Below are 11,696 nucleotides of genomic sequence, written 5' to 3'. Positions count from 1 at the left end.
TCAGATGTAAATCACAGCATTGTGCCCTTTTTTTTTAATGATGCTGAATTGATAAAAACATTTGGAGAGGTTTGACAAAATAATTCTTCCACCTTGAACAAATATTAATAGTTTATCCCTGTTGTGGTACAATTTAAATGCAAATTGGAAATTGCATAAATAGAATTTTTTTTAAAATCTTCAAGCAAGTGCAAATCAGTAGAGAGTATCTTGATTTGTTTAGTTTTGAGTATTTTCTGTGTTTCTGATGTTTGTTGTGTTTACTGGCTAAAAGAGTCAAAAGGGAAACAAACGCAATTGTCCCTTGCAGTTTCCTAATTGGTTTTATGGGCTGCTGCTCCCAATAAACAACACATGGTCTGCTTAATGGATCATTGTTTTGCCTGGCACAAAAAAAATTGATCAAAAATTATCGGGGAAGCTATCAAAGAAGCTGACAAATGTTCTCCACCTTAAGTAATGTTCTTCAAAACTATAAAAACAAAAGTTTTTATAGCTGCTTCGATATTTTCGAAGCAGCTTTCATCTGTGACCTGAAATTAATATTTACAAAAGTAACTTTGCTCAAGCTTTTTAAACAAATTTTTAATGCTTTTTACAAACAAAATACAGTTTCTAATTGGAGCCTTTTGTGAAGTTACCAAAGCTTAATATGAAATAGTTTTAATTTAGTTTGCCACCACATGAATATGTTGGCTTTTTTTAGAACCAAGTTTTCCAAACAACATGTCCTAAATTTATCTTCACTTATTATTTTCATACCTTGTTTTTGTAAAGTACTTAGTACACCAACCATATTTACACATGTACAGCCTATTGACATTCACGTCTGTCTAAATATTCGCAGTAGATTAGTACTGTTTGTGAATACCTGTTTGCGTTCGGGCGCACTGACGTGGTGCGTTTTGGGAAACAAGCTGGGGAATGACCTAACGTGAACCCTCCCTGAGGAATTAGCTGCTCAATAACCCACACAGGCGGTTATTGAGCAGGAACGAAGCTGTCAGTGAGACGTTTGTCTTCAGCTCAAAGTCACGCTGTGTCCAAAACTAGAGACTTCGACAAGCGGATTTATGAGGTCATCTTCTGCGGTGTACAGTACGCTTACAGTGGCAGGCCATCGGTCGTATTGGAGAAGTAGTTCAGTTTGGACCAAAAGTGGCGACAGATCAAAATCTGCTCAAACGTTTTTCATGCAAACATTATTTCTCAAAATCAGAATAGTCATTAATTTAATCGGGATCCATTCAAATCTTGGTATTTTATTCTGTGATTGTCTTTCTCTTCTCACTAACCTTTGATTGCCAGACAGTGAACCATGGGATATTTATTTCTCGTGAGTCTGAATGGCAGCAGGTGATTTTTGCAGCATGTCAGAAGGATATCTTTGACCGACGTGTGCACAAAGTGCCAATTATTTGCTGATTTAAACGTGATTTCTGACAAAGAGGTTTGGCTCTCGGTTGGAGAGAAAGAGACTGGATTTATAACACGCTGCAGAGTTGAAGCTAAGTTTATCTGTAAAGAGGAGGAACTGCGAGAGAACTATAAACACCCAACTGACGGAAATCTTCAAAGCTCTTGATGACTCTGAATATCCTCATAAGTGGCCAGATAATGTGTGATGAAGAGGAACGGCGAGATAGGAGGGTGAAAGTAATGATGCCTTGTTGTGGCTGATAAAGCGCATTTATCTCCTATCTCTCGTATCTATGCACAATGGGGCACTTGTATGACTGACTATAAAACTCTGGGCTGTTAAATAGAAGGACCCATTAAATGATAATAAAAGTCACACTGGGCTGGATGCTGTTGAAAAGGAGCTTTTGTTTCCATTGTTGGATCTCTAAAAGTGAAACCAGTGATCTGGGAAGCAGACTGAAAAGTTTCCCTAAATTAGACCAGGGCAGGTGTATTTGTTCTGAATAGATCACGGTGTTTCAGCTGTGAAAACTTTATTACTTTGTCATTAGTAAGCTCAGATCTAACAAGAAGGATCTAAAAGAGTTGTTGAGATAAGATAAGTGAAAACAACATTGCTGTTTTTATTTTTCTTTGCTTTTTTAAGGGTGTGGGGTTAGGTTTAATTTAACTTAAAATTGGACCACAGGATACTTACTTATACTTATTTAGCAACCCAGAACAGGGATTAGAACTTGGAATCCAGAAAAACTATTTTATGTTTTACTACGTTTTAGACTCCCATTCGTCCAAACCAGAAAAGGAATTAGAGCAAAGGATACTTACTTATACATACCAACCCTGAATGGTAACTACGGTAAGTATTTAGTTTATTTACTTTAGATCGACATTATTAGCTTTTTCTTCTTTTGCTCCTTCTTTTGGTTTGTTATTTTGTTTGTATTTTCTTTTCATTTCCTGTAAAGCACTTTGTATTGCCTTGTTGCAGAAAACGTGCTATATAAATAAAATTACCTTTATCTTTACCTTCAAAAGCCAGGAAAGGTACAAGTATAACAGAAAGTTCCCATGATTTAAACATTAAAAAACAAATGCAACTACCCTCACAAAGTAGTCCAAATCATAATCCCTCTACTATCTAATTTAAATTAGTTTGTGTTGGTGTTTTATTCTTTCATTAACGTCAACGTTCCACATGTTACTTGAGGATAATGTGCTTTCAGGTAACTGATAGACTTTTCTGAAAAACCTCTGACCTGCTCCAAGCAACACAACATTGTCCAAACAGCAGAGCTCAAATCAATGTTTTCAGAAGTTTAGCAGCAACACAGAGCTGCTACAAATCCTCTTAAAGGGACAGTTTGTTGTTTTGGTAGTAGAGCTCTGCTGCGACACTTTGAGTAGTTAATAACTTACCTACAGTAAATGAAGCTGCCAGAATCTCCACTGTGTGTCAACAGATTAACGACCAGTCGGACTGGCCAAAAGAATTTGAGTCATAGTTCATCCAAATGTTACTTGATAGACCTTTAAACTGTTTTATTTCATTTTGAACAGAGAAATGCTAAATACCACAGTTTGCATTTGGAGTTGTTCTAATTTTGATCTTCAGGTTCCTTTTCCCTACCAGCTAATATCTTTCTAACAGAGACTTCTGAAACGTCAGAACTGTTTAACCCTTTTTGGGGGGTTTTAAAAGAAACATAACAATCTGGTAATCCATGTTTTCACTTATATATTAAGCACTTATTTTCCAAAACTTCAACTCACTGAATATGAAATCTCATAATGTTTTAGCCCCACAGTGTCAGTGATTTGAAAATGCTGTCACTCTCTTAATATGTATAACCTAGGAAAAGCAGTCTGGGTGTAATTTGATTGGTTTAAGTTATTTTTCAATGGCATAATTAAACAAAACTTTTAACAAAATGTAGCCAGCCAATTTATTAGGTTAAAAGCCAATCTCTGTTTCATAAATGGTAAAACAATCACACACAGAGTTACTTACAGAAGGAAAGATGATTACCGCTTATAAACGCTCAACAAAATCCCCACTTAAAAAGCCCGAGCATTCAATTTAATTCCCATTGTTGATCCCTCCTGTTCTGTTTTGTTTTCTGGGTCGTCTCAGCTTCTTCTTCTTCATCTTAAAATAGCACGAGGTCCTGATGAGCCAATACTCAAAGTTAGCTCAAACTTTGAGGATTTTTGTACGATGACTGGAACAGAACCAAATCATCTATAGAATATCTAGAACCAGAATAATAAAAAGGTGAAGCTTCTGGCTTTAGATGATTTTTTTTCTATAAAATCTTGTGCATAAAAAAACAAACAGCCTAATTGTCTAAAGTTTTGTTGCCTTGTGGACCTGCACTTTAGCTGTGATGCACAGCAAAGAGGTTTTGCACAATCTAGACTATATACATGTACTTATTTATTTATTAGTAAGTAAACCCTTTCACTTCAGCCACATGAGGGAAGAACTTTCTTGTCTGCAACAAGCCTTCGCATTTATGAATCAACTGTCTTGTTTCTAGACAAATTTGGCTTTTATTGTGCAGCATCTGTAAGCATCTCTGTTTTTATTGCTTTATTTGGTCGGGTCGCCCGGGCAACCGTGAAGGTAAACATCCAACTACGTGAAAATAATCAGCTCAAGCACAGTTTCCAGGCTGAGTAAACAGCTTCAATATCTCTGATGGAAGTGCTTCTTCACACCTGATGGGGATGGGAGGAGTGAGGTGGTGGTGGGGGGGGGAATCAGAAAGGACCAAAGTAGCAAAGTCAGACAGAAAGAGATTCATGTCCAGTGGGCTAAATGTCATATGGCAAAGCTCAATATTGGTTAATAAATGATGGGGACAAGGTACAGAGCCTGAAAAGAGAAGTAAAACTTTAATAAATTACCTTTATCTCCATAATGAGACAACACTAATTTTGGTCTCAAGGTCTGGCAGAAGCAAGCTGATTTATCGCATGCATTAGACATTGTGGGAATTAGTCTAATTACCACTGGGAGGGAGAGCAGATTTTCACTTCACAGAAAGCTCATTGTACACCCGGACCATTTATCACAGCCTCGGCCACCGTGCCGCTCTCAAGGCCTGGTGGGAAAGGTGGTGCCCATCCACAATGTCCCTGAAAGCCTCGTTGTGTGTGTCACAAGACGACACAGGAACACGCCCACACACACACACACACACACGCACACACACACACACACATACTATCAATGCTGAATGAATCGTGGCAAATTGTCACACCTGGAGACTACCAGTGACTGAGAATCAAATCATCTGGAGAAGCATCAAAGGTTTTCAGCAGGACAAACTGCGGATGCTCCAGAAATGTGCTCCCTAATCACTCGACAGCAGTGTGAAGAATCTTATCGGCATGTTAAGGAAATCAGCGGGAATCTGTGACCTGAAGGGTGAATATTGCACCGGGGCATACAAAGAGCACAACAGCTCACCTGGATTAGTTTAAGGACAGGGCAAGCCGTCTCAGAGCTGTGGTAATGATTGAAAAATATGCCTGTAATTGCTGATAAGCTCTTTAATGTTTCAGTAAACTCCTGTTGGCCGCTAAGTTTACTGACGCATAACTCGTCGATAAACTCTGGCTTTGTAGTCGACGGCCGGCGGCCTCTTTGAATCAATTGTCTTCTCACGGTGAGAGGGGTGTGAGCGCTGAATTTTCAGAGCGCTGAAAAAAGTTCAAGAGGGCATGAGCATGTAATGGCTCGTGATAGAGGACAGAAGAAGGTGGGAAGGGGAGAAAAAAGTTCAGATTGAAGTAAATATAAAAACCAACTAACCAGCAATAGTGAGCTAATTTATATAATGATCTATAGAGGCTAATATTTCATCCTTTGCTCCAAATTCACCTGTAAACACAATCAAAGGTAAATCAAACTGGCTCCTTTGGATGCAAATCATACTGGAAAACCAAATATTGAACTGATTGCCACAAGACTGAAAACTCTCTCTTTACAAGGTGTAACGACTAATTCAACATAACGTAAGGCTTAGAAAGGCAAAAGTTTACAATTATTAATGATGAAGCAACACTAAATACCACAATGTGCCTGTACTTTAACTCTCCATCAACAAAGTAAACTAATGGCAGAAACCCAATTTCTCAACTAAAGTTCTTAGTCTCTGGGACAACATGTGAGAAATAGCCGTTTAGCTAATTCTGGTACATTTACTGAGATACTGCGTAATATGAGTTGTCACTGCCAAATAAATGGATGAAAGTTCTTATATTTTGTGGGTCACCCATTTATTGCAAATGAGTGTAGTAACTTTGTGGGTGTTTTGTTGGGCAAAAATCTCTGGACAATAATTGCAAAATGAAGCCAAGAAATGAGAAACGGTAAGAACAGCGTTTGTCACGTTTTACCTGTGTGCTGAGATCTGACCGTTTATGGAAACTGTTGCATTCAGGACATGTTTTCAGCATTGCAAACTAGTGTGTTCACACATACTAAATCTAAACATCTTGCAATAATAATAAAGCTATGACGATAAAGAGTCTGTGAAAGGAGCAAAAACCCTCCGAATGGTAAGTGTGCAAGTTTTATAAGGTTACATCAATTACTCATGTTCCACCCTTTTTTTGGGACAAACTGAAAGAAAAGAAATATATAAATATCTGTCCTACCATCATATTTACAAACCATTACATTGTAAGCATTATCAATGATTTCATTAACATTTTCATATTGTAGATTTGTGGTTTAGAACACAGCTTTTTATCTTTAATTTTATTCAAATATGCAGAGCAGACGCCTGCAAGATTCACCCATAGAGGTCCCTTGCATGTTTTCGAAAGACTGCATGTGTAATTCAGCCGTCCTTTCATACAGCACACAATGAAGCAATTCTGTAATAAGTTTTTTGAACATATGTTTAACTCATGCAAAACTGATTAAATATACATATATATATATATATATATATATATATATATATATATATATATATATATATATATATATATATATATATATATATATATATATATATATATTAGAAAATTTGTCGAAGCAGGCTGCAGACATTTGGACACAAGTGAGGGATCTTCAGTGACGTTTGATGAGAATTTGTCAGTGATGCACCATGAAGAAACATTTCTGAAGAGATACAAGGGATCCATCACCTCCTGTCATTTCCCCAGCAACCACTGAATGAGACTCATCTTCAGCTGACGCCCTTTGACTTGTTCAGTCTTAAAATGGCATTAGTCCACATTAAGTGGGAGGCCAATTAACTTACGGCCTCCTCTGCCAAGTCATTACAGTTTTATACGATTTGTGTGCAATTCTTGATCGTAAACTTTAATGGAAATGGTATGCCCTTAGCATGAGGCGTTCGTATTAAAAACCCAAATGATGGACAGATTGCTTTCTGAGCAGCTCGAAGGCTGTTTCACTGCATCTGATGCCTGAGGAGGATTTCCGCAGCATCTTTTCTTTGAGCCGAGTTGCTCCGATCTCGGGAGAGTCCTACTGAACATATAAGTGTCCAATCTTCTAATGTAACCCCCGCGCTTCAATACAGTTGAAGGTGTTTGCAGGCGGGACAAGGGTTGAACATTACCTCACTCTGAATGCTTTCTGCGGGGGGAAAAACGAGCGAGTAATTAGCTGATTAGAGGCCCGTCCGAGCAGCTCCGCTCCCAGCCAATCCCAGCTCACTCCGGCCCCTCGAGGTGGAGAGGGGCGGCTGGTGGAGAGCCGCATACCTTTGTAGTTTTATTGGTGCAGAGCGATATGTCTGAGGTGCGCTTCAGAAGAAAGGATGACTGGATGCAAGCGCCATAAAACAGCGTTGAAATTGTGATAATTCGTTAATGAATGTTTTTTTTTTCCCCTGTTCGCTCCCACACTAATTTTATGAAAACGTCTCACTGAAGAGGCTTCACTGTCTGCGTGCTGACGCACGGCACAGGTGCGCACCTTCTCAGCTTGTTTTCGTCAAAGACTTCAGAGTTTCATCACTTATTTAGGGCGATATGGAAAAGTCCAAAAACTTCAGAATCGACGCCCTTCTCGCCGATGAGACTAACCGTGGCGGTCGAAACGTCTCCCCGGGTCTGAGCAGCGACAGCCCCGGGGGAAGCCCCGTCTCCTGCCACCGCGCCGACACCCCATCCCCGCGGGGCTCTCACCTTCAGTCGGGAATAATCCCCAAACCGAGCGTCCTAAATTTCCCGCACCCAGGCCTGGCCTCCCTGACGCCGGGCGCCATTCCCGGTATGTACCCGGGACCGATGTATCCACTGAGCGCTCTGGGAGGGCAGCACCCAGCCTTCGCATACACCGGCTTCACGCAGCTGACACAAGGCTACCCGGAGCACCTGAAGGTGGCTGCCATGGCCGGATCACTGCCCCTGGAACACTGGATCCGAGCCGGGATCATGATGCCGCGGATGCCGGATTACACCTGTAAGTATGAGCGAATGAGATTATTTCCGCCTAAAGTGTGAATTTTAAAATATGGGAGAAAAACAAACAAACAAAAAAAGTTCCAAGATAAACAAAATAGAGGATATCGCTTATAATGTTTCTGAGACATCGGGGATAGATTATTATCATTATTATTATTATTATTATTATTATTATTATTATTATTATTATTATTATTATTATTATTATTATTATTATTTTCGTTTAGTTTATTTGGTTTGGTTTATTTTCTCTTAAATTAATAAATGTCCCTTTTAACCTTTTATTTTTCTTACTGTTTCTTCATAATTTAAAAAAATAGATTACTTTTATTCATTTTTAAAGAATAATATTTGCATAGCGTTTCCTCCAGAGTTTTGAAGTTGTAGTGCTCCATCTCTGCAAGCCTCAAGTCTCTCGCAGTACAGTGCGTCTCCATTTTTATTTTTTTTTATTGCTTATCCTTGTGTCATATTTTTAATTTTGTCTCATTTATTTCTCTATAAACGCCAACAAGATGAAAATTGTCTTTGTGTGACGAAGTAACTATAAACAAACACCTAAAACGTACTGTAGTTCATCAATAAAACCCCAAAAGCCTTCATTGGATTTTCATTAAGTTAATGGCATGCCTGCGTTTTTATGGCCCCTGCGCCCGCTGTTGCTGCGTCCCCCCCGTCAACAATAAACTGCAGTGAAGCTATTATAGTTAATGATGGCCACAGAGTGCTGGCATATGTGTCCCTGTTCCCACCCACAGCATCACAGTGAACTTCTAATGTCCTTGGTGTTTTATAATTAAGAGAAGTGTCTGTGTTTGTCCCAAATATGTTGATATAAAAAAAAATGTAAACGAGCCTAAATTTGCTTTGCAGCGAACTTCAAATGCGTTGTTTGCTGCTCTCGAGACAAATAGCAAGAAATTAGTAACAGGTTGAAATATATGATTGACAACTGATGCTCTTCCTCTTCCAGCAGGCCCTCAGTCCGGCCTGCTGGGGAAATGTCGCAGGCCTCGTACGGCCTTCACCAGTCAGCAGCTCCTGGAGCTGGAAAACCAGTTCAAACTAAACAAGTACCTCTCCAGACCCAAGCGCTTCGAGGTGGCCACGTCCCTGATGCTGACCGAGACGCAGGTAAGACGGCATCATCGATCAGGAGATTTGGCTTCTGAGCTCATCGTGCCTCAGGGCGAAAGTCTTCAAACGCAATCACGCAAAAGGTTCTCATTCCAGACTGCTGCTTGTTATTGCCTTTAAATTTGATATATGGATTTTTGTGGCTAAATCTCAGGATGTTCCTGCATTTTCTAACGGTTTGTTTTGGCCTGTCACAGCCATTTGAACCTTTGAACACTGTGTGGAGAAAGAGTAACTGTAAAACCAAATGAATTCACAGCTTTAAACGCAAAAATCAATATATTGTTTTTACCATAATAGCTTCGATTAAAATATTGCATGGACTTAAAAACGACCAATAGTTCACACAAACATGCAACTTTATACATGATTTTAACAAGGACTAGATTGTTCATAAATCTAGCCAATGATGTCTATGATCTCCAACTCTAGAACTATTCTGCTTCATTTCATGTCTTTAAGCTTTAAATGCATTTTGTGTTACATTTTACCAGTGACAGGGTTAAATGAAAGACTGAACTTTACTCCAAAAGCGATTTGCGCCAACAGAAAAAAAAGAAAGAAAGAATGAAATTACATAAGATAAAATTTAGCTCCCAGCAATTTCTTTACAAATTCAATTGTCTGAAGAACAGCTGTTGTCATACAGATGTTATTTTTCAGATGTATTAAAAATATCTATCACGTTCCATTTCTCCCCCCCCCGGCAGGTCAAGATTTGGTTTCAGAACCGGAGGATGAAGTGGAAGCGCAGCAGGAAAGCCAAGGAGCAGGCATCCGCCTCCAGCAAGGCGGAGGGGGAGAAGCTTAGAAGTGGAGGAAAAATAGCCAGCGCCAAAACAGACGAGGCCAGACGAGGTTTAAATGTGGACGGCAGACGGGCAGATTACGGGTTGGAGGACGGAGAGGACGGGGAGGAGGACGACGAGGTAGATGAAGAGGAAGAAGAAGAGGAGGAGGAGGAGGACAGAAGCCAGCATGGGTATCGCATCACTGTGAGCAACAAAGTAGAAATATCACGGTCCACAGACTTCTTGCAGCACAGCAGCAAGCTCGGGTACGACCCCCTCAGCCCGTTCTCTGATGATGAGCTGGAGGGGGTTCAGGTAGGAGGAGGAGGAGGAGGAGGAGGAGGAGGAGGAGACCGGAAGATTGGGGCAGGACTGTGAGGAGACCCCCAGGAAGACCCTGAATGTTACAGAGATTCTACCAGGAAAAGTGCTCAAAAAGCAGCTGTTTGTGTTTACTCTAAAAGGCAGTTTCCAAATCTGAAAATATGTCTGTTTTCATTTCCATCAGAAAAGTTTTGTTTTGTTTTTTTGTTTTTTTAAGAAAAAAAACCCTCACTAATAATTAACACAGCACATTCTGGACTAATTAGTATCTGAATAAAATCACTTTATGTACTGTAAACCTTGTAGCATGTGAAAAAAAATGAGCTTTTATCCTCCTGCCGATCTGTCACTTATTATTTGTCAACATCCTGTTTGTTCCACCTGCTGACAGCTGGAGCTCAACCCTGCACACACACTTTCTGTAAATGAAGGATGTAAAGACAGTCTGAGGACAAACAGCTTGTGCTGCGTTCAAGAGACACCAAGGTAAACGGGTTGCATGGTGCTCGTCACGTGTTGCATTGTTTTAATGTAAATATCACTGTTGGTCTGTCATTTCTAACGTTGATGAATCCGTTCCTGTCACTGACATGCAAGTGAATGAGTTTAATTTATTTGAATGATTGCAAAGATTAATTAGAGTCGTATTTATGTCAAACTTGTCTGTGGTACAACTGTGAAATAAAAAGACGAAAGCAACACGACTGGAAATTATTCAACAGTTTTCACACTTTCTCATTCATTTTTCATTGGTAAACAAATTTTTTTTTTAAAACTGATTGTTTACAACAACAAAATAGTAAAGAATAATACAATACCCACTTGTGTGCACGCGTTAGCCAAACAAATCCCAAATAATTTTATGTTTGACCTACAAGTAGGGTGGAACAGTTTGGAAAGTCTTGAAATAAAGTAAGTATCTGGTAAGCTTTTCATTTCAAGCCAAACTGAATTCAAACCTTGCATTTCCCAGTTCACAATATACAAAATGAATGAATTTGTGTGGATAAAACTCGCCTGGCGAAATTCTGTAGTTGTCCGTAATACAAATGCCATGTTTGTTTCTGTGTATACTGGGCCTGTTGTACACTCCTGCTGGTTGCTTCCTGCAGTTGTGTAATGCACATCAAATTGTTCACATCAGCCGCAATTTACCACCAAGGCTCCCAGATATTAATTACTTGGTGGTGTTTACTGATAGCCAAATAATTAAACTAATGAAGGGAAGTAAAGCCATCAAAAGCCTGATGGCGAGCGGTCGCACAAGGCCGTTTTTTTTAACAGCAACAGCACATTTAGTGAGCTGAACTGGCTCAGACTTTTATTGGGCACCAGTGTGATTAAGGAGCCGATTGGTGTACAGCTGATGAGGTGTGTTTTCACCCCATGTTAGACCACAACCACATGTGAGATTATATGATTTCACAGAAGATCTTGGCTCTTTTCAGCACAAAATAAGTTTCTTTAAAAGCTGGAATTGCAGTTTGTTATCTTGTCCTGTTCGTTCAGCCTCATTGGCAGCCCGGGATCAATCACAGTTGTGAATGGAGAATGAAGGACTAAACTATC

The 11,696-nt window shown here is 39.6% G+C and overlaps 1 protein-coding gene across 3 annotated transcripts; it reads left to right on the top strand.

Moving 5' to 3' along the window:
* The first annotated feature begins 4,831 nt into the window (after positions 1–4,831).
* On the top strand, positions 4,832–10,790 carry mnx2b (motor neuron and pancreas homeobox 2b). Of its 3 annotated transcripts, XM_044143869.1 has the most exons (4): positions 4,832–4,852; positions 7,435–7,873; positions 8,849–9,009; positions 9,723–10,790. In XM_044143869.1, the coding sequence occupies exons 2-4, from the start codon at positions 7,441–7,443 to the stop codon at positions 10,179–10,181; spliced, it is 1,053 nt and encodes a 350-aa protein (XP_043999804.1). In that variant the 5' UTR covers positions 4,832–4,852; positions 7,435–7,440; the 3' UTR covers positions 10,182–10,790. The 3 variants fall into 3 exon arrangements, with proteins under 3 accessions (XP_043999804.1, XP_043999813.1, XP_043999794.1); XM_044143878.1 differs by lacking the exon at positions 4,832–4,852 and having other exon boundaries at positions 6,970–7,873; positions 8,852–9,009; XM_044143859.1 differs by lacking the exon at positions 4,832–4,852 and having other exon boundaries at positions 6,970–7,873.
* The last annotated feature ends 906 nt before the right edge of the window (positions 10,791–11,696 follow it).

Source organism: Gambusia affinis, linkage group LG02, assembly GCF_019740435.1.
Source record: "Gambusia affinis linkage group LG02, SWU_Gaff_1.0, whole genome shotgun sequence".
NCBI lineage: Eukaryota > Metazoa > Chordata > Actinopteri > Cyprinodontiformes > Poeciliidae > Gambusia > Gambusia affinis.
The sequence above is the reverse complement of the archived record's forward strand: the minus strand, read 5'-3'. Positions and strand labels throughout refer to the sequence as shown.

Coding starts and splice junctions, on each gene's coding strand:
- mnx2b (XM_044143869.1), top strand. CDS start 7,441: ATGGAAAAGTCCAAAAACTTCAGAATCGACGCCCTTCTCGCCGATGAG. Junction 7,874..8,848: donor GCGGATGCCGGATTACACCT/GTAAGTATGAGC, acceptor TTCCTCTTCCAG/CAGGCCCTCAGTCCGGCCTG. Junction 9,010..9,722: donor TGATGCTGACCGAGACGCAG/GTAAGACGGCAT, acceptor CCCCCCCGGCAG/GTCAAGATTTGGTTTCAGAA.